The following is a 22,456-nucleotide window of genomic DNA, read 5'->3' as shown; positions in this document are numbered from 1 at the left end:
TTCTGAGGAATTTGTTTGCAGCTCTGTTATGTGAAACAGACTGTTGGTTCCCATCTCCAAAGCAGCTGTTTTGTGGAGGTATCTCTTTGTGATTAGGAGCACTATGATTTTGGTGTCAAACAAAACTTGGTTCAGTTTGTAACTCTTGAGTTTATTAGTTATTTGACTTGGGCAGTTTGACTTATCTGAGCCTTAGTTTTCCCTCCTATAAGATGGCAATAAAAAATGAGACCTCTAAGCTGGGTATAGTGGTGCACACCTGTAATCCCAGAAGCTTGGCAGGCTGAGGCAGGAAGATTGAGAGTTCAGAGCCTCAATAAAAGCAAGGTGCTAAACAACTTAGTGAGACCCTGTCTCTAAATAAAATACAAAATAGGGCTGGAGATGTAGCTCAGAGGTCAAATGCCTGAGTTCAGTACCCTGTACCAAAGAGAGGGGGAGAGAGAGAGACAGAGAGAGAGAGAGAGAGACAGAGAGAGATCGATCTAGCTGGGCACAGTGGTGCTTGCCTATAATCCTAGCAACTTGAGTGGCTGAGGCAGATTTGAAGCCACCCTCTCTGCAACTCAGTGAGACCCTGGCTTAAAACAGAAACAAAAGAAGGCTAGGAATGTAGTTCAGTTGGTAAAATGAGCCTGGGTTTAATCCCCAGTATCAGAAAAATAAACAAACAAACAAAAAAATAAATAAGAGACCTCTTTTTTAGGGTAACTTGGGAAAATGAATAATCGGTATCAAAATAGCAGTATCCCAATGGGATGATGTTTCCCTTTTCTCCTCCCTCATAATCACATCCTTCATGGTATGGTATCAAGATTCCCATTTACAGTAATTTGGGTCATGATAAACAACAGGAATTTCTAGATATTTTGAAAGAATTTAGAAAAACAATAAAAAAACTGAATCTTCTAAACTGAGATGTGATTTTGAGTTTTAGGGTTATTAGAGCAAAGCAGCTTAGACACCTGGAACTTAGGCAAAAAGAAGTCTAAATTTCCTTATATACTTTTCTCAGGTAAGGTTCTGGGTTTTTGTTTGTTTGTTTTTAAAAATATTCTTATTTTTAAATTTAATTTTAATAGTTAATGGATTATTACAGGAGTGTTTTTGCCCACTGAAGTGATTGATAATTTTAGGTTTGATTGTGTTCTTTCAATTTGGAAGTAGAACAGAAAACTAGGAATCACTAGATAAGAATATAGAATATGAAGTAAATAAGTGACAATTTGAAATGGAGCTTATGAGGAATTTTTGTTGTATTGTTCTGGCTTTTTTAGATGTTTGCTTAAGTTATTTATTTTTGTCACATGTCTAATAAAAGTCTTGCTTTCTAAGGACTTGCTAACTTAGAAGAATGTGTAATTTTTAACTCACCAACCATACATAATTAATGCCAGATTGGTATCTTGTTATCGATGTCTCTGGCCATTTTTTACTTTTTATTGCAGTTTTAATACTTGATAATAGGAAATTTACCATAAGTTTTAATTGATAAAATTGTTCCTTAGTTTACTTCAGTTTTCACAGTTTACAGTATGTGAAATAGTCCAGTGTCTTTAAACATTTTTGACTGCAAGTCAAACTACTCCTTAACCTAGAAGACAGATTTTTATACATAACTGAATCAAACTTCACAAAAGTACTTATTCTTAAATATATTAAATATTCTTCATTTACATTCTATTTTGACTTTATAAAATGCTGGTTTGTCCCACAGTTTGAAAACACTGAACTAGACTATAATTTTTTCAATTGAAACTTTATTTTTAGTTAGACCCTAAATAACTTAATTGTTTCCATGTTTTAGACAGTTCAGTTTCACAGCTACAAGGTATTCATTAGACAAAAGGTGGGCATTTGAATATAAATTACAAATGAACTATGGAGATAAAAACTGGGATGGCTACAAGTGCAATTCTATCCTATTCTGCACTTGGATATTTTTTTTTTTTTTTCTGATGCCATTTGGTGCATCAGGAAAATGATAACTTCCTATGGAATTTATTAGTGAGACCACTTAAGAATCAACATGTATTCTTCAAATATGACTTTCAATGTGCATACTTACATATTTTTCTATGTTTTTGATTTAGTCAAAGCAGTCCTTAAAAAAAGGGAATATGGATCAAAATACACTCAGAATAATTTCATCACTGGAGTCAGAGCAATGAATGAGTTCTGCCTTAAGCCCAGGTACAATATATTTTTTTTAAATGTAGTATTGCGCCCTATCTAAACAATCTGGCCATATTTTTCTTACAGTGTGTTACCTGCTACTATCCATATGTGGAAAATTTCTCCTTGGTTCGTCCTAAATTGAAGAAATATTTTTGTTTCAAAAATGTTAAAATTATTAGCACCAGGAATTGTTGTGCACACCTGTAATCCCAGTGACTCAGAAGGCTGCGGCAGGAGGATTGCGAGTTCAAAGCCAGGCTTAGCAACTTAGTGAGGCCCTAAGCAACTTAGCAAGACCTGTCTCAAAATAAAAAATAAAAAGGGCTTGGATATAGCTCAGTGGTTAAGTACCACTGGGCACAATCTCTATTGCCAAAAACAACAAAAAAAATTTCAAATTATTAACTTACTAAACTGAATTCTGCCCTAGCATGAGCAAATTCAGACTTTCTCAGCTTCTTAAATTCACAAAGGCAAGTTTTCCAGAACCTCTGTATCACCAAAGAATCTATTGTTATGGTTTGTTGAAATTGTATTTGTCACAGATTTCAAACTTTCTCCCTCCTTTGTGGGCTAATTGGAGAAACAAAATGATGTATCCCTTTTCCATCCCCTGTAGTATAGTATCAAGAAATAAGTATTCCTATAATACATTTCATAACTTTCATAATCATTAATATAACTGATTATAACATTGATGTAAAACTATATTTTTTGACATAGAGTATTTCATTTGGTTCTCACAGAAATTTTGTGAATTAATTGAATCAGGTATTGCTATCACACATTCTAGACTAAGCTTATTTAGTGAATCAGTAATAGAGAGTGAGTTAGAATGTATATTTTTTCAATGCCTGGCCCAAATATTTTTACTAACATGTTGTGGCTGTTCATTTGTTTTAAATTTAGATTTAATTTCTAGAACTTAATGACGTTCTCTAGTCACCAATTTTTATTTGTAGGTTTTTCCATTGCTATTACAAAATTTCCTTAGGAAGACCAGTGATTAAATATAAAATATTTAACAGTGACTTGATGAATATGTAAATTTCATCAAATAAATTTGTACTTGTAAATTTTTAATTTAAATTCTTACAGGATGATACTCTAAGCCATATTCTTTTCACTTTTAACTTTTTTTTCATACTTTAAAGATTAGCAGTGGTGTGCCCATAAACAAAAAAATACAAACATCTACAAGGAAAATGAATTTCTACACATTATGCTCTGATGTCTATACTGACCATCAAGAATAATTCTTTTCTTTTTTCTTTTCACTGTCTAAAGACCATTTTTATATATACGAATGCCACCTTTAAACCTGTCTTCAAAGCTATGAAGTATATTCTTTTAAGATGAGGAGCAGTATAGTTGTTTTTGTCTGCTCTTAGTAATCCTTTTCTCCCTCCATTTATTTATTTATTTCAATTATAGCTTTATGGTTATATATAGTAGTTGGGTTCATCCAGAAAAACTCATACATACATAGAAATCAGCTTCAGTTCATGATCTCCCCTTTTCTGTCCTGCCTTCCCCCCTGCCTTCCTTTCTCCTTCCTCTACTAGACTTTCTTTGATTGGTTCTTTATGTGATCTTATTCTTTCCTCCCCCTTTCCTTTATTTCACTCTAGCATCCACATATGAGAGAACACATAGTAATCCTTTTAATCTATAAACAGTATGCACTTTAAATAAATTCAACATGTTTCTTTCTTCAGTGATCTAGAACAGCTCCGAAAAATCAGACAACGAAGTCCCCATGAAGATACTGAGTCCTTTACTGTATACTTGAGATCAGATGTGGAGGCAAAGTAAGATCATGTGTCTTTTTTTTTTTTAAGTATTTATTTTTTAGTTATAGTTGGACACAATACCTTTATTTTATTTATTTTTATGTGGTGCTAAGGATCGAACCCAGGGCCTTGCACATGCTAAGTGAGTGCTCTACTGCTGAGCCACAATCCCAGCCCAAGATCATATGTCTTTTAGAATAAAAATGAAGCCAAATTTGGGATTAATAAAAACACATTTCAGATAAATTCAGGATTTTTTAAATGACATATTTTGGAATAGAATTTTATATTTCCTAAATTTTTACTAGTATGTACTAGTTACCTAAATATATGACAGAATTTATAAGAAAATTTGTTGTTGAGGTTACTCTTATTATTTAGATTTAATTAGAAAAGTTCCTTAAGTGTGTATTTTTCCAAAAAGACCTTATGCATTGTTGAAAGATTCTCATATTGTTGATTTAGATTTAAATATAATTACAGTAAAGTCCTTAAAATAGTTCATTGGTGATGACAATGTTTTTATGTAACAGATCCTTGGAAGTTTGGGGAAGCCCTGAAGCTCTTGCCAGAGAGAAGAAACTGCGTAAGGAAGCAGAAATCGAATACAGAGAACGTAAGTATATTCAACTTAAAGCTAAGTTAATTAAAAAGTAATTTGGGGGGCTGAGATTGTAACTCAGTGTTAGAGTGCTTGCCTAGCACATGTGAGGCACCGAGTTCAATCCTCATCACCACAGAAAAATAAATGAATAAAATAAAGGAATTGTATCCCTCTGTAATGAAAAAAATATATATATATTTTAAAAAGTAATTTGTTTGTAAGAATTATGTTTGTGATAACTCTACACTCTTTAGTGCTGGTATATCCTGTGTCTTTGGCTTTATTGGTTCCAGCAAACACCTGTTTTCCTTTTGGGTTTTAATTTATGAAAAACTGGATCTATTTTTTTTTTCTTGATAGCTTTTTAAAGATGATGAGAGGAAGAGAAGCCACAGTTTGTGGTTTTCATAAGTTAAAGGACTGTTAAAACTTATTTGATTTAAAGATTATACTTGTGATAGAAGTAACAGAATAGAAGATACCTGCTTTCTTACAGAAAGGTCTATTAACTCAACTACCATGTTAATTAATTCATTCAGTAGATATTTATTAAACACCCACAAGAAGCTGTGCTTGGTGCTTGAGATACAGATACAGATAAGACTCTGAGGTTACTTAACAATGTAGTAGTTTAGTAACAAAATAACTTTAGAGTTTAGATTTAGGATAAGGTAAAATATGTCTTAGAGAATTGATTAATTTACATAAATATGTATTATTAATGATAAAAGGGACACAAGTATGATTAAAAATGAATAAAGAAACAAAAAGAATAAGGTGACTCCTTTCATTTTCTATAATATTCTTTTATTTACCTGCCAGAGATGACTGTTGTTGACAGTTTGGTGTATATCTATTTCCATTGCATTTTTAAATTTATATATACCTATGCTTGTGCATTTTATTCTTTATAGATGTCAGTGTAATAACTATTTTTCTATATTTAGAAATATATATTATTTATCTTTAAAAAGCTGAGTGGGATTCATGTTTTACAATTTTTTTTTTTTTTTAACTTTATAAAGAAGGCATTGGTGGCCAGGTATGGTGGTGCATGTTTGTAATCACAGTAGCAACTTTTGTTTTTTTAATATTTTTTTAGTTGTAGATGGACACAATACCTTTATTTATTTATTTTTATGCGGTACTGAGGATCAAACCTAGTGCCCTAACCCAGTGCCTCGTACATGCTAGGCAAGTGCTGTCCCACTGAGCCACGGCCCCAGCCCCATCCTAACTTATCAAGATCCTATCTTAAAATAAAAAGGGGGGTGTGGAGGATGCTGGGGACATGGCTCAGTGGTTAAGCATCCCTAGCTAAGTTCAATCCCTGGTACCAAAAAGAAAAAAAGAATATGAATACATTGGTGAATTATTGAATGTCATCTGACTTTTTCCATTTTTTTTTTCTTTTTTGTGGTGCTGGGAATTGAACCCAGTGTCTTGCACATGCTAGGCAAGAGCACTACCGCTTGAGCTATATCCCTAGCCCATCTTATCTCCCCCAACTTCCACTATTTTTTTTTTTTACACATGAGACAATTGTGAATATTTATATAGAACTGTTAATAACAGAATTTTAGGGTCAAATTTCATATGGAAATTTTAAAATTTGATTGATCCTGAAGAATTATTCTTGAGGTTACTTCACACTCATAGAGTATGACGGTGCCTGTTGTACCCTTGTCAATGCTACATACTAACAGTATTTTAACTTTTTGTGCATTGATTGGTAGCAGATGACACTTGTTTAATTTTGAATTTCTCTGGTTACTATTGAGGTTGATTATCTTTTAATCTGTTTACATTTTCTTTTCAGTTATCTGTTAGATTGTGTGTCTTTTAAAAATCTTTTTAGCGAGCTTTGGTGGCTTTTAACACAGTTATAAATGTTCTAAATATGAAACATTCTGACTTCAAAATTTATTTTGCCTTTTCCTTTTTAGTGGGGAAATTTCAAATATATTCAGAACTATAGAGGAAAGTATAGTGATCCTTCACGTATTAATAACCTAGCTTTACAGTTATCAATACATGGCCAACTTGGTTTCTCTCTTATGAGCCCTCATCTTACTAGATTACTTTCAAATCAGTTCCAGAAACTGTTATCTTTTCATCTGTAAATATTTCAGTATATACCTCTAAAGGTCAGGGTGTTTGTTTTAGTCACTTTGTGTGATGGCAATGGTTGAACTGTTTTACAAAGGTTACCCACTGCTTGCTAACCTGTCAGTCTTAATAATCCTCTCAGTTGGCCCTTGGTTGAAGTTCCAAGGTACTCTCATATAGCTTTAATTCTGTTAAAGAAAGTGTGTGACCTTCTGCAGCTGATTTCTTTTCTTGTCAAAATTGAAAACATTTATATATCTTTTTAGCCAGTCCAGTTGGGAGGAATAAGGAATATATGTGAGATACTTGTGGACCGGAATATGTAGTAGTCACTTATCTACATATTGAATGTAGATTTTCTTGCAAAATCCAAATCCTTTAAGTCATTGGTTGGTTTGGCATTTTAAAAAGTATCAAAGGAGTAAGTGAATCCAAGTATCTAAGAGCTTTTGGTGTTTCAGAAGAAGCAAACAGTTGTATGCTGCACCTAACAGTCACAGAAGTGAAACACTTAATTTCAGTGGAAGAAATACATATTGGGGTCAGATAGCACCAGAAATTTTGATATTCTCTTAAGTTATTGGGATTTTTTAAATAGGTACTTTTGATACTGGTGGGGTGTCTAGTAGGGGGTTCAGGTTCTTGGCATCCTGGACAAAGAATTGAGCAAGTCTGTAGAAGTAACAGGCAGAGCATGTATTTTGTGAAAATGAAAGTTAATATTCATTAGAGTGAGTGGAGTGGGCTCAGCCGAAGAGACTGGCTCAAGACCCCAATATTTGGGCAAACCTTGTCTTATATCCTGAGCTGTGCTTCTATGTCCTCTCCATACAGACCTGGTTGAAGTACTTGTCCCATTTGTTCCCTTTGGTTACTTTATTTTCACCTAATTAGAATACAGAACCTGTTGCAGGAATTGCCATGGGCAGTAAACCCTTACTGGCAGGGAGTTGTTGTGGTAATGGGATGTATCTTAAACAGGGTCATGATGACTCATTGGGTCTTATACTCCAGCCAGCATTTTTTCTTGTACCCCCATCTCCACCATCTTTACATTCCTTAACACATACCTCAATACTGAGCTAACATGGGATATGATCAAATGTTGTTTGATTTGGGAACAGCATCAATAATTATTTTAAAAACAAGGCAAATAAATTATTTTGAGTGGATTCCTTGTCTCTTGGTAAGTTGACAGATGTTACAGATGGTTACAGGTGCTGCTTAGTCTTTGTTATTATCTTTGTTATTTAAGAAGTCAATACTAAGTCAGTGCATTTGAAGAATTATCTTTATGAATGATTTTTATGGAACTATAGACATTACTATTTTTAAAGATGTTAAAATACCAATTCTGTAAACCTGAAGTAGAATGTGCCAAGATGTGTATAGCTGATGTTGATAAAAGTCTGTGTGGAGCAAGAAAAGCCTTAGTTGAACCAATTTACATTTATCACTAGGTTTGCATAAAGTATTTGTCATTAGTATGTACTTTGCAGAAAATACCTAAATCTTTCATTTGTTATTAGGTCAGCAGTATCAACTGTGAATTTTATTCACTCTTGTGATCTTAGCTATTGTCACTCTTCTGTGAATTTTTCATCACATTAGCTCATTATTCTGATTTACCCCCTACCCTTGTCATTTCAGTGGTTTGTCAGATTAACCTCAAGTTTTTGATCTTGGGATTAAATATTTCAAGATTGAAATTTTTCTAAATAAGAAAGCCCACCCAAAAGAAAATAAAAGAAAGTCCACGGGGCTGGGGTTGTGGCTCAGCGGTAGAGTGAGACCCTGGGTTCGATCCTCAGCACCACATAAAAATAAATAAGTGAAATAAAGGTATTGTTTCCAACTACAACTAAAAAAATAAATATTAAAAAAAAGAAAAAGAAAAGAGAAAGCCCACCATTCATCACTATTACCAATCACTGAATAACTTTGAAAATTAGCCTTGTGACAGTCTTGAGATTTCTTAATGCATTCATTGTAAATGCATTAAGGTAAAACAATTCTTAAATATGAAACTTATTTGTTAGTAAAGTCATTTCACAACAGATTCATTGTTTAAAGTATATGTAATGTTAAGCTGCTTTATAGACTTCTATACTGTTTAAAGCTAAACAAAAGAAATGTGTAGTGGTTAAAATTTCCAAGCCCAACCTATAGTTCCAGAAATGTTTTTCAGTTTTTATTTGTTGCAAGTGCAAAGGAGATTTCCATATTTTAGAATCCACTGAACTGTGCATTTGAAGAGCTTCCACATAACCTTTAATTGGAAGTGATTGAACTGCTGTATAATGACATGCTAAAAGGCAAATATCAAAGAATTTAATAAAATTCTATAAGTGCTTTCAAAGCAGTGAATATGCTCATTTAAAACCATATGCTTTTAAAAAGGCTTCTGTCATGATTGGAACATGTAGGGCAACTCTCTTCCTTATGCAAAATCCACATCAAGAGATTTTGGAAGCATAATATTTTGGTAGGTGAGCAGCTGGTGATTGTTGATTAAAAAATTTTATGCTTATGGATTGATAGTAGTATTTTTTCATGTATGAAATATATAAAATCTCAGATCATTATTACACATGAGCATTTGCAACCAATTTGGGTGATAAAGAACTGATAAGGAGAACTAACTTTTTTTTTCCTTTTTGGTGCTGTGGATCAAAAAGCGTGCTCTGTGCTTTGTGAATGGTAAGCATGTGCTTTACCACTGAGCTCTGTATATAGCTCTATATACATTAACTTTTTAAATCTCAGTTAAGTAAAATGTTATCTCACTCCCATCCTATTAGTAGACCTTGTATTACCAAAAAAAAATTGTACTCACATATATTTATTTTAAATTTTTGTCAAAAAATTAGTTGAGGGACTGGGGTTGTGGCTTAGTGGTAGAGCACTTGCCTACCATGTGTGAGGCACTGGGTTCATTTCCTGGCACCACATAAAAATAAGCAAAATAAAATAAAGGTTAAAAAAATCAAACATTCATTTTAAAAAATTAGTGGAGACTTATTTTTCTTTTTCTGTAATTATCTTTATAGTATCCTTTACATTGTCTCTTTTTAATATAACTTTGTTTGTTTGTTCGTTTTTATGTGGTGCTGAGGATCAAACCCAGGGCCTCAACTATACTAGGCAAGCACTCCACCACTGAACTATAACCCCAGCGCCTTACATTGCCTCTTGGCCTCCAGAGCACAAAATATTTGCTATAGACCCCTTTATGGAAAAAAGTTTACCTACTCCATTTAAATAGTTTCATTAGAATTCTAGCCCACTTTGTTTTTGTGCTTTTGAAGGAGTAACTTGACAAGAGGATAAAATTGGAAGGTCCAAAGAATATTTAGGAGGATTCTACATTCTTTGACTACATTTCTGCATAGAATTGAGGCTTCAAAAATGACAATATTTCCTTCCCAAATGACCTGGCAGAATTTCTAAGTGGAAATTATGAAATAATTATGATACGATTAGTAACATCAGAAAAAAAAGGGACATCTCTAGCAATTGGAGAAATGCAAACTAAAACTGCACTGAAATTCCATCTTGATAATTCAATTATCAAGAAGACAAATAACAATAAATGTTGGTGAGGATGTGGGGGGAAAGGTTCACTCATACATTGCTGGTGGGATTGTAAATTGGTGCATTCACTCTGGAAAGCAGTATAGAGAGTCCAGAAAACTTGAAATGGAACCACCATTGGACCCAGTTATTCCACTCCTTGATATATACCTGAAGGACTTAAAATCAGCATCCTATAGCATCAGTTACGCAGCCACATCAGTGTTTATAGCAGGTAAATTCACAATAGCTAACCTATGGAACCAACCTAGATGCCCTTCAACATATGAATGGATAGAAAAAATGTGGTAGGTGAGCAGCTGGTGATTGTTGACATAATGGAATATTGCTTCACCATAAAAAAGAATGACTTTCTTTTGCTGATAAATGTATGGAATTAATAGACTAACATGCTAAGTGAAATAAGCCAGTTCCCAAAAATCAAAGGCTCAGCGCTCTCTCTGATATGTGGATGTTAACACAATAAGGATTGGGGGGAGAATAGAAGTTCATTGGATTGGACAAAGCGGGAGTGAAGGGAAGGGAGGGGAGATGGGGAATAGAAAAGATAGTAGAATGAGTCAGACATAATTTTCATATGTTCGTATATGAATACATGACCAGTGAAACTCCACACCATGTATAACTTCAAGAATAGGAGCCTAATTAGAGTAAGTTATACTCCACGTATGTAAAATACGTCAAAATACAATGTACTCTCATGTATCATATCTAAAAAGAACAAATTAAAAAATAAAATGAAATATAAAAAAAGGGGAAAAGTTTCTTGAGAATGTGGGAGTTTATTATCAAGAGGGGGGACAATTAAACTGTAAGGAGATCAAGGAGAAGGAAAGAGAGATGGCATGTAAGAAAAAACAAAGTAGGCAAAGTAATAGTATTTGGATTGCTCCCTTGTTGGCCACTGGAAGCCTCAGGTTGAGCTGTGAAGTCCTTTTGTTGTAACTCTTGTACCATCGCATCCTTACTTTCAGTTACAGTATGATATTGCAGGCTCATCTTTGTATATTTCCTGTCCCAGTTTAGGAATCACCCATTTCTAAAAGGAACCACTTTCACCTTTACAGGAGAATACAATTGAATTTTTTTTTTTTATTAATTGGAAAAGAATAAACTTACAGGGTATTTTTTTCCTTTGACTTTTATCTTTTGTACTAAAAATACTGTTTCCTAATTTATTAACATAATTGTAATTATATTTGATTTATTCTAGAGTGTATATATACACCCAAAGAGTATAATAGTAATATTTCTTTCAGGGTGATTTAAGATTTTTGTATTTCTGTCTTTAGTTAGTATATATCCCACTAGGGATGTGTAGTCAGTTTTAAAGTCACTTGAAATTTCTCCTTTAAATGAATATATTATCAATTAGATATAAAATTATGCTCATTTATTTCTTTTTGCTTGTGGTTTTTAGAGGCAATTTTATTTTTGTTTTATACTTGTGTAAAACACTTACATGGTTCCAGAGTCAAATCTACAAAGTAAAATATTATAGAGAAATCAAGCTTCATCCCTGTCCTATCTACTTTATTTTCTCCCTATTACATAGGTAACCATGTTTAAAATTTAAATTTTTCAATAATTATTTTCACCTTTTTAAAATAAAATGTACATATCTCACACACACACACACAAGGTAAAGCATACTATAAATACTTTGTGCTCTTGCTTTTTTTCCTTGGCAGTGTGTCCCAGGGTGTAGAGACCTTTTTTATTTCTTTATTTGAAGTGCTGGGATTAAACTCAGGACCTTGCTCATGGTAGGCAGGTACTTATTCTACGACTGAGCTACCTCCCTAGCCCATTTAAAAATTTTTTTCTTTTTCTTATTTAAAAAATACCTTTATTTTATTTATCTATTTTTATGGTGTGCTGAGGATTGAACTCAGTGCCTCACATGTACTAGGCAAGCGCTGTACCACTGAGCCACAACCTCAGCCCATTTTCTTTTTTTTTTAAATACTGGGGATTGAACTCAGAGGCGTTCCACCAAGCTACATAAGACAGCCCTAGCCCTTTTTAAGTTAAAAAAAAAAAAAAAAACAACTTATTTTTTAGTTGCAGTTGGATACAATGCCTTTATTTTATTTATTATTTTAAGTTTTATGTGGGGCTGAGGATTGAACCCAGAGCCTCACATGTACTAGGTAAGCGCTCTACTGCTGAGCCACAACGACAGTCCCCCTTTTGAAATTTTGAGACAGGGTCTCACTAAGTTGCTGAGGCCAGCCTTGAACTTGGAATCCTCCTGCCTCAGCCTCCCAAGTATCTGGCATTATAGGTATATACCACCATGTCTGGCTTCAAGATCTTTTAAATTCTCTATTTTGTGGATATATTATAATTGATTCACTTATTTCCCCATAGGTCCTTTCTAGTCCTTTCCTATTAAAAGAATGATAACATAAATAGCCTTGTATTTATATTAAAAGTTATATTTAAAATACAAGGAGAGACTCAACATGGCGTCAACATGGCGGCAGGCAGGGAGGCAGCGCTTTCAGTACCTCCTCAGCCACGCGGACAGAGAGACACATCAGAACGTTCGGATTCTGCCTGCTGAGAAACTCCCAGCAAAATTCCGCTGAAGTGAGACCTAGCCGGGGAGTTTGGGATTATTGGAGGTGACAGCTTGCCCCGGAGGGGTGAATCTCTGCCACCCTGCGTGGAGGTGCAGGCCGCTGCTGTCTGGCAACCTGCGCAGAAGGAGGCGTTTCAGCACTGCCAGATACCGTGTGCTGCGTAGAGACCCTTTGAAGAGGTTGCTAACCAAGTCTTTGTGAAACAGCGGACCGACAACTGAAACCGAGACTGGGAAAGACCAGAGACAGGCCAGACCCACCCCTCCCATTGGACATTCTGTCAAGGAGTCTGGGGTCTGCCATAGCAGAGAGCTGATGTCACCAGAGTTCGGCGGATGGGATCCCTTCCCAGCAGAATCGGCTTCAGCAGGTGTGTGACTCCCATCCCCACCAGATACATACAGCTGGGAAACCTCAAAAATCTCGCCCCAGAGCTCTGTGGGCGTGACTGTAGGGGCTGAGGGAAGCAGAGGGGACTCCCGACCCCCAATTCCCCTTACCACCAGCAGTGACACCCAAGGCCTTAGCCGCCAGCTCCCAGGGGCATGGCCACCAAAGGAGTCCCGGCAATTTAAGCTGACAGTTCCCAGATCACCCGCTCCACAACCTTGGGGTCTGGGTGAATGGCAAACAGAGTGCTCAGTCGTTCGGGAAATAGTGCACTCGGGGGGCTGCAAGTGTAACTAGATCTGTGGAGATCGCCTCCGGTGAGCAGGGCCTGGCTGGCTGGCAGGAGGAAGTGGGTGAGGGGCCGGAGAAGAGAAACGGCTCTGGACTAACAGGATTGGAGAGACGCCCAGTAGGGGAAGAGGAGCCCCTTTACAGGGATTGCTGCCAGCACATAGAGGGCAGAAGCTTGGCTCGGAGGGCACAGCTCCACCTACTGGAAGAGAAGAAAATAGAACTCTAAGACTTCATTTATCATTTTTTTCTTTTTCTTTTTTCTTTTTTTCCCTTTTCAATTTTTATTGTTCTTTCATTTATTCTACCTCTCCTTTATTCTACCTATTTTTCTCTCCCTCTTTTTCTTTAAGGACTTCTTCCTTCCTCTTTCCTCTAATGTTCACCCCAAGCATTACAACTTTCATTACGGGTAATTTTCTAAATGCAAATAGGTGAATGTTCCGAGGCTGTCTATAGGGCTACTACCAAATACCCTGATCCATTCGCCTGCTAATATCCCCCTTCAGTAGAGCAATCTTCCAAGTTGCCAAGACATACCAACCTTCATACCATCACAGCACCCAACGCAAACATAAAGTCCTAAGACCAAACAACAGATCACTATATGCCTACAGAATCCGTAAGCCTTTTATGAAACGAATGAATCAGCTTTAAATTACCATAAAACCCAATAGCTCTAGACATAGTCTCCCACCACAAAGGAGAGACCACAGAGATATATAAAACCGAAACAAACTTATAGGAGAAAACAGAAGCACAGCAGTTAAACAGAGTTGGAAAGTAACGTGAACACCATGAAAAAACAAGGGGAAGAAAGGATTACAAACAATGCAGGACAACTTAAATTTACAGGAGAACCTAGAAGCATCAGAAAGATGGACAGAGAAAGAACTCAAGGCATACCTGACTCAGATGGAATGGAATATTAGAGAAGTCATTAGACAGCAAGTACAAACAATGAAAGAATATTTTGAAAATGAATTACATAAGCAGATTCAAGAAGCAAAAAATCAACTCTATGAGGAGATCGAGATTTAAAAAAAATCAAACAGTAACCCTAGAAATGCAGAAAACCATAAACCAAATCAAAAACTCAAAATTAGAATATTACAAGTAGACTAGATCAAATAGAAGTCAGAACATCAGATAATGAAGACAAAGTTTATCAAATCGAAAATAGTATAGTCAACACAGAAAGGCTGGTAAGAAACCACAAGCAAAACATCCAAGAGATATGGGATGTCATAAAAAAACCAAACTTAAAGAGTCATTGGGATAGAGGAAGGTATAGAGGTCCAATCCGAAGGAATGAGCAATCTGTTGAATGAAATGATTTTAGAAAACTTTCCAGACATGAAAGTTGGAATGGATTGCCAAATCCTGGGAGCCTACAGGTCCCCAAACATACAAAACCGTAATAGACCAACTCCAAGACACATTATTATGAAGATATCCAACATACAAAACAGAGAGTATTACAAGCTACAAGAGAAAGGAGGCAGATTACATTCAGGGGTAAACCAATTAGGGTAACGGCTGATTTTTCATCACAGATGTTGAAAGCGAGAAGATCCTGGAACAACATATTTCAAACGCTGAAAAATAATGGATTCCAACCAAGAATATTGTATCCAGGCAAAATTAAGCTTCAGGTTTCACAATGAAATTAAAATTTTTCATGATGAACAAAAGTTAAAAGAATTCACAGCCAGAAAACTAGCACTGCAAAGCATTTTGAGCAAAACACTACAAGAAGAGGAAATGAAAAACAGCACCCAAAACCAACAGTGGGAGGTAACTCAGTAAAGGGGGAAAATAATCAAAGAGGAAAAACAAGCCAAGTTAAAATAAATAAATAAACATGACTGGAAGTACAAACCATATATCAATAGTAACCCTAAACGTTAATGGCTTAAACTCACCAATCAAGTGACATAGGCTAGTAACTTGGATTAAAAAAACAGATCCAACAATATGCAGCCTTCAGGAGACTCATATGATAGGAAAAGATACATAGGCTGAAGGTGAAAGGTTGGGAAAAATCATACCACTCACATGGTCCTCGGAAGCAAGTAGGAGTGGCCATACTCATATCGAATAAAATCATCTTCAAACCTAAGTTAATCAAAAAGGATAAAGAAGGACACTATATACTGTTAAAAGGAACCATTCACCAACAAGACATAACAATTATCAATATGTATGCACCAAATAATGGTGCTGCAACGTTTATAAAACATTCTCCTCAAGTTCAAGAATCAAATAGAACACAACACAATAATTATGGGTGACTTCAACACACCTCTCTCACCATTGGACAGATCCTTCAAACAAAAGTTAAATAAAGAAACTATAGAACTTAATAACACAATCAATAACCTAGACTTAACCGACATATATAGAATATATCAACCATCATCAAGTGGATATACGTTTTTCTCAGCAGCACATGGATCCTTCTCAAAGATAGACCGTATATTATGCCATAGGGCAACCCTTAGTAAATATAAAGGTGTGGAGATAATACCATGCATCTTATCTGATCATAATGGAATGAAACTGGAAATCAATGATAAAAGAAGGAAGGAAAAATCCTGTATCACCTGGAAAATGAACAATATGTTACTGAATGATCAGTGGGTTACAGAAGACATAAAGGAGGAAATCAAAAAATTCTTAGAGATAAATGAAAATACAGACATAGCATATCGGAATCTATGGGACACAATGAAAGCAGTTTTAAGAGGGAAATTCATTGCCTGGAGTTCATTCCTCAAAAAAAAGAAAAAACCAACAAATAAATGAGCTCATACTTTATCTCAAAACCCTAGAAAAGGAAGAGCAAAACAACAGCAAATGTAGCAGAAGGCAAGTAATAATTAAAATCAGAGAGGAAATCAACAAAATTGAAACAAAAGAAATCATTGAAACCATTGACAAAACTAAAAGTTGGTTCTTTGAAAAAATAAATAAGATCGAGAGACCCTTAGCCATGCTAATGAAGAGATGAAGAGAGAGAACTCAAATTACTAACATATGGGATGAAAAAGGCAATATCACAACAGACACTACAGAAATACAGAAGATAATTAGAAAGTATTTTGAAACCCTATATTCCAATAAAATAGAAGATAATGAAGATATCGATAAATTTCTTAAGTCATATGATCTGCCCAGATTGAGTCAGGAAGACACACACAATTTAAACAGACCAATAATAAAGGAGGAAATAGAAGTAGCCATCAAAAGACTACCAACCGAGAAAAGCCCTGGACCAGATGGGTATACAGTGGAGTTTTACAAAACCTTTAAAGAAGAATTAATACCAATACTTTTTAAGTTATTTCAGGAAATAGAAAAAGAAGGAGCTTTTCCAAATTCATTCTATGAAGCCAACATCACCCTGATCCTGAGACCAGACAAAGACACTTCAAAGAAAGAAAACTACAGACCAATATCTCTAATGAACCTAGATGCAAAAATCCTCAATAAAATTCTGGCGAATCGGATACAAAAACATATCAACAATATTCACATTATCCTCGAAAAAAATAAAATACTTGGGAATCAACATAAGAAAAGAGGCGAAAGATTTATACAATGAAAACTACAGAACCATAAAGAGAGAAATAGAAGAAGATCTTAGAAGATGGAAAAATATACCCTGTTCATGGATAGGCAGAACTAACATCATCAAAATGGCGATATTACCAAAAGTTCTCTATAGGTTCAATACAATGCCAATCAAAATCCCAACGGCATTTCTTGTAGAAATAGATAAAGCAATCATGAAATTCATATGGAAAAATAAAAGACCCAGAATAGCAAAAGCAATTCTAAGCAGGAAGTGTGAATCAGGAAGTATAGTGATATCAGATTTCAAACTGTACTACAGAGCAATAGTAACAAAACAGCTTGGTACTGGTACCAAAACAGGTGGGTGGACCAATGGTACAGAATAGAGGACACAGAGACCAATCCACAAAATTACAACTATCTTATATTTGATAAAGGGGCTAAAAGCATGCAATGGAAGAAGGAAAGCATCTTCAACAAATGGTGCTGGGAAAACTGGAAATCCATATGCAACAAAATGAATCAATCCCTTTCTCTCACCATGCACAAAAGTTAACTCAAAAAGGATCAAGGAGCTTGATATCAAATCAGAGACTCTGCGTCTGATAGAAGAAAAAGTTGGCTCCAATCTACATACTGTTGAGTCGGGCTCCAAATTCCTTAATAGGACATCCATAGCACAAGAGTTAAAACCAAAAATCAACAAATGGGACTCAAACTAAAAAGTTTTTTTCTCAGCAAGAGAAACAATAAGAGAGGCAAATAGGGAGCCTACATCATGGGAACAAATTTTTACTCCTCACACTTCAGATAGAGCCCTAATATCCAGAGTATACAAAGAACTCAAAAAATTAAACAATAAGAAAACAAATAACCCAATCAATAAATGGTCCAAGGACCTGAACAGACACTTCTCAGAGGAGGATATACAAACAATCAACAAGTACATGAAAAAATGCTCACCATCTCTAGCAGTCAGAGTAATGCAAATCAAAACCACCCTAAGATACCATCTCACTCCAGTAAAATTGGCAGCCATTAGGAAGTCAAACAACAACAAGTGCTGGCGAGGATGTGGGGAAAAGGGTACACTTGTACATTGCTCGTGGGACTGCAAATTGGTGCGGCCAATTTGGAAAGCAGTATGGAGATTCCTTGGAAAGCTGGGAATGGAACCACCATTTGACCCAGCTATTGCCCTTCTCGTACTATTCCCCAAAGACCTTCAAAGAGTGTACTATAGGGATACTGCTACATCAATGTTCATTGCAGCACAATTCACAATAGCTAGTCTGTGGAACCAACCTAGATGCCCTTCAATAGATGAATGGATAAAAAAAATGTGGCATTTATACATAGTGGAGTATTACTCAGCACTAAAAAATGACAAAATCATGGCATTTGCAGGGAAATGGATGGCACTAGAGCAGATTATGCTAAGTGAAGCTAGCCAATCCCTAAAAAACAAATGCCAAATGTCTTCTTTGATATAAGGAGAGCAACTAAGAACAAGAGTAGGGAGGAAGAGCATGAGAAGATTAACATTAAATAGGGAGGAGAGGTGTGAGGGAAAGGGAGAGAGAAGGGAAATTGCATGGAAATGGAAGGAGACCCTCATCGTTATACAAAATTACATATAAGAGGAAGTGAGGGGAAAGGGAAAAATAAACAAGGAGAGAAATGAATTACAGTAGATGGGGTAGAGAGAGAAGATGGGAGGGGAGGGCAGGGGGGATAGTAGAGGATCGGAAAGGCAGCAGAATACAACAGACATTAGTATGGCAGTATGTAAAAACATGGATGTATAACCGATGTGATTCTGCAGTCTGTATATGGGTAAAAATGGGAGTTCATAACCCTCTTGAATCAAATGTATGAAATATGATATGTCAAGAGCTATATGTAATGTTTTGAACAACTAATAAATAATAAAAATAAAATACAGAATCTTGAGAAAGCATATTTATTTTTTATTGAAGTGTTCAACATTAAGGTAAAAGTGAAGAATTTTTTTTATGTTGGATTTAAGTAACTTATATATTTTTAGGTAATATTTAGAGGAGAATTTTATAAAAGTGTCTTTATGTTGTTGCAATTCCAGGGCCCTCCCCACTCCCTTTTTTTTTATTACAGTAAAAAAACATAAAATTTCCCATCTTAATGATTTTTTTAGTGTATAGTTCAGAAGTATTGAATATATTCACATTGTTGTAAAATATCACCAGAGCTTTTTTTTATCTTGCAAAACAAACTCTGTGCCTATTAAATAACCACTACTCCTTTTCTCCTTCCCCAAGTCCCTGACAACCATTATTTACTTTCTATTTCTGTGCATTTAACTAATTTAGATGCATCATATAAGGTGGAATAATATCTACTGGTACACTGATGGACATTTGGGTTTCTTCTCCTCTTGGGAAATATAACTAGTGTGCTTTTATGATCATGCTTGTTCATATAGCTTTTCAAGACCCTCTTTAGTATTCTGTTATTTATATTTCTAGAGGTGGGATTTCTGGATTATATGGTAATCCTATTGATTGATTGATTGATACTGGAGATTGAACCCAGGGGTGCTTCACTGCTTAGGTACATCCTCAGCCCTTTTAATTTTTGTTTTTTCTTAAGATAGGTTCTTGCTTAGTTGCTTAGGACCTCACTTGAGTTGCTGACGCTGGCCTCAAACTTCTGATCTGAACTGTCTCAGCCTCTCAAGTCACTGGGATTATAGGTGTGCACCATTATGCCAACTGTTTTTAAGTTTTGTTTTGTTTTGCAGTAAATAAACAAATTAACTATATTAAATTGATGATATAACAAAGGAAAATAGAATTATTTCAAATAACTTTTTTATCCATGCTTTTTTTAATTTTAAGGGATTTATTTATTCTAAATAGGTATATATGACAACAGAATGCACTTTGATTCATTGTGCACAGTTGTAGCACAACTTTTCATTTCTCTGGTCATACACAATGTAGTGTCACACCATCTGTATCTCGTGTAATGATGTTCGTCTCATTCTACCGTCTTTCTTGCCCCCATACCTTCTCCCTTCACCTCCCCACCCTTTGCCCAATCACAGTTCCTCCTTTTTTCCATGCCCTGCCCCCAGTTATGGGTCAACATTCACTTATCACAGAGAACATTGGCCTTTGGTTTTTTGGGATTGGCTAACTTCACTTAGCATTGTATTCTCCAACTCCATCCATTTGCCTGCAAATGCCATAGTTTTATTCTTTTTAAATTCCGAGTAATATTCCATTGTGTATGTATGTCACAGTTTCTTCTATCCATTCATCTGATGAAGGGAATCTAGGTTGGTTTCACAGTTTAGCTATTATGAATTGAGCTGCTATAAACATTGATATGGCTATGTTACTATAATATGCTATATTTTGGGTATAGATCAAGGAGTGGGATATCTGGGTCAAATGGTGGTTCCATTCCAAGTTTTTTTTTTTTTTTTAAGTTAATAGGTGGACACAATGACTTTATTTTACTTTATGTGGTGCTAAGGATTGAACCCAGTACCTCAAGCATGCTAGGCAAGCTCTCTAACTCTGAGCCACAACCCCAGCCCCATTCCAAGTTTTTTAAGGAATCTCCATGCTGCTTTCCAGATTGGTTGTACCAATTTGCAGTCCCACCAGCAATGTATGAGTGTGCCTTTTCCCCCACATCCTCACCAACACTTATTGTTATTTGTAGTCTTGATAACTGCCATCCTGACTGGCATGAGATGAAATCTTAGAGTAGTTTTGATTTGCATTTCTCAAATTACTAGAGATATTGAGCATTTTTTGTATATTTGTTGATCAATTTTATATCTTTTCCTATTTGTATCCTTTTAATTTCTTTGGTCTAATTGCTCTGGCTAGAGTTTCAAGGACTGTGTTGAATAGAAGTTTGGGTTGGTTATATGCCTCTAGAAATTTGTCAGTGTCTTTGATGTTTTCTATTTTACTGGAGTACAAATTCTCAAAATAGTTTCTAAATTGTCTTCTCTATTTCAATAGTGTCTATCATGATATTTCCTTTTTCATCACGAATTTTATTAATTTGAGTTTTCTCTCTTCTTTTTGTTAGGGTGGCTAAGGATTTGTTGATTTTATTTATTTATTTTTCATAAAACCAGCTTCTGGTTTTGTCAGTTTTTTGAATTGTTTCAGTTTCATTCATTTCCGCCCTGATTTTAATTGTTTCCTGTCTTCTACTACTTTGGGTGTTGGTTTGTTCTTTGTCAAGGACTTTTAGATGTAATCTCAGGTTGTTTATTTGTTGACTTTTTCTTCTTTTAATGAATGAGCTTAATGCAATGAACTTTCCTCTTAGTACTGCTTTCATAGTGTCCCAGAGATTTTGATAAGTTGTATGGGAGTTCTCATTTACCTCTAAGAATTTTTTTTAATCTCCTTCCTGATGTCTTCTGTTATCCATGTGTCATTCAATAGCATATTATTTAGTCTCCAGGTATTAAGAGTAGCTTCTAGTTTTTATTTTATCATTGGTTTCTAATTTCATTCCATTGTGGTCAAATAGAAAATAGTGTCTCTATTTTTTTGTATTTGCTGAGACTTGCTTTGTGGCATAACTTTTTAAGTTTTTGAGGAACATCCATATTTTCCAGAGGGATGTTTTATATTCCCACCAACAATGCCTAAGGATTTCAGGTTCTGGGTATTCTAGCCAGAACTTGTTTCCTATTGTTGTTTCAATTGTAGCCATCCTATTAGATATTAGGTGATCTCTCATTGTGTTTTCATTGTATATCTCTGATGTTTGGTGATGTTGAATATCTTTTCATCTTTTTGTTTGTTTGTTTGTATGTCATCCTTGGAGAAATGTCTGCTAGTCCATTGTCCAATTTTTAATCAGGTTGCAAATTCCGATTTCTTATGATAACTTGATATTATTGCCAGCAGCTAGTAGAGCATATTTAACATATTTAAGTAGTTAGTTGTGTTAATCTAAACTGGTAAGAATATGTATGACCTAAATTTATTTTCTTAATTCCATCAGGGCTGTTTAGAAATCAAAAGATATTAAAAGAATATAGAGATTTCTTGGGAAACACCAAGGTAAGGATATTTTTCCAATGTATATATGTGTGTATTACACAGTAAAATACTAATTTTAGTCCATTATGAAGTTTTAAGCATGTCTGTAATCTTAATCCAAGATTTTCTTGAGCACATTGTATTTAATAAGTATTCCTTCTGGCTTATTTTCTTGAACTTAAAAAAAAAAAAGCTAAATTTGGACATAAGTTTTCTAAGCATGCAGATGTAGACAAAAGCGACTTTATTTTCCCAGATAGTAACAAGATT

At 35.0% G+C, this 22,456-nt stretch overlaps 1 protein-coding gene and 1 non-coding gene across 2 annotated transcripts in view; both read left to right on the top strand.

Annotated features, from left to right (window-relative positions):
* Positions 1 to 22,456, top strand: part of Slc30a9 (solute carrier family 30 member 9) — a 110,845-nt gene that overhangs the window by 20,921 nt on the left and 67,468 nt on the right. The window contains exons 4-7 of the mRNA XM_026386292.2: positions 2,094 to 2,193; positions 3,897 to 3,989; positions 4,505 to 4,587; positions 22,149 to 22,207. Of these exons, the coding sequence (XP_026242077.1) occupies positions 2,094 to 2,193; positions 3,897 to 3,989; positions 4,505 to 4,587; positions 22,149 to 22,207 (335 nt within the window). The remainder of the gene's footprint in view (positions 1 to 2,093; positions 2,194 to 3,896; positions 3,990 to 4,504; positions 4,588 to 22,148; positions 22,208 to 22,456) is intronic.
* LOC113181991 (U11 spliceosomal RNA) lies at positions 9,078 to 9,215 on the top strand. The gene has a single exon (XR_003300658.1). It is a non-coding gene; the product is annotated as a U11 spliceosomal RNA (small nuclear RNA).

The sequence above is a fragment of the Urocitellus parryii genome, chromosome 10 (genome assembly GCF_045843805.1).
Source record: "Urocitellus parryii isolate mUroPar1 chromosome 10, mUroPar1.hap1, whole genome shotgun sequence".
Taxonomy (NCBI): Eukaryota; Metazoa; Chordata; class Mammalia; order Rodentia; family Sciuridae; genus Urocitellus; species Urocitellus parryii.
Note: the sequence above shows the minus strand (reverse complement) of the source record. Positions and strands in the feature narration are given on the sequence as shown.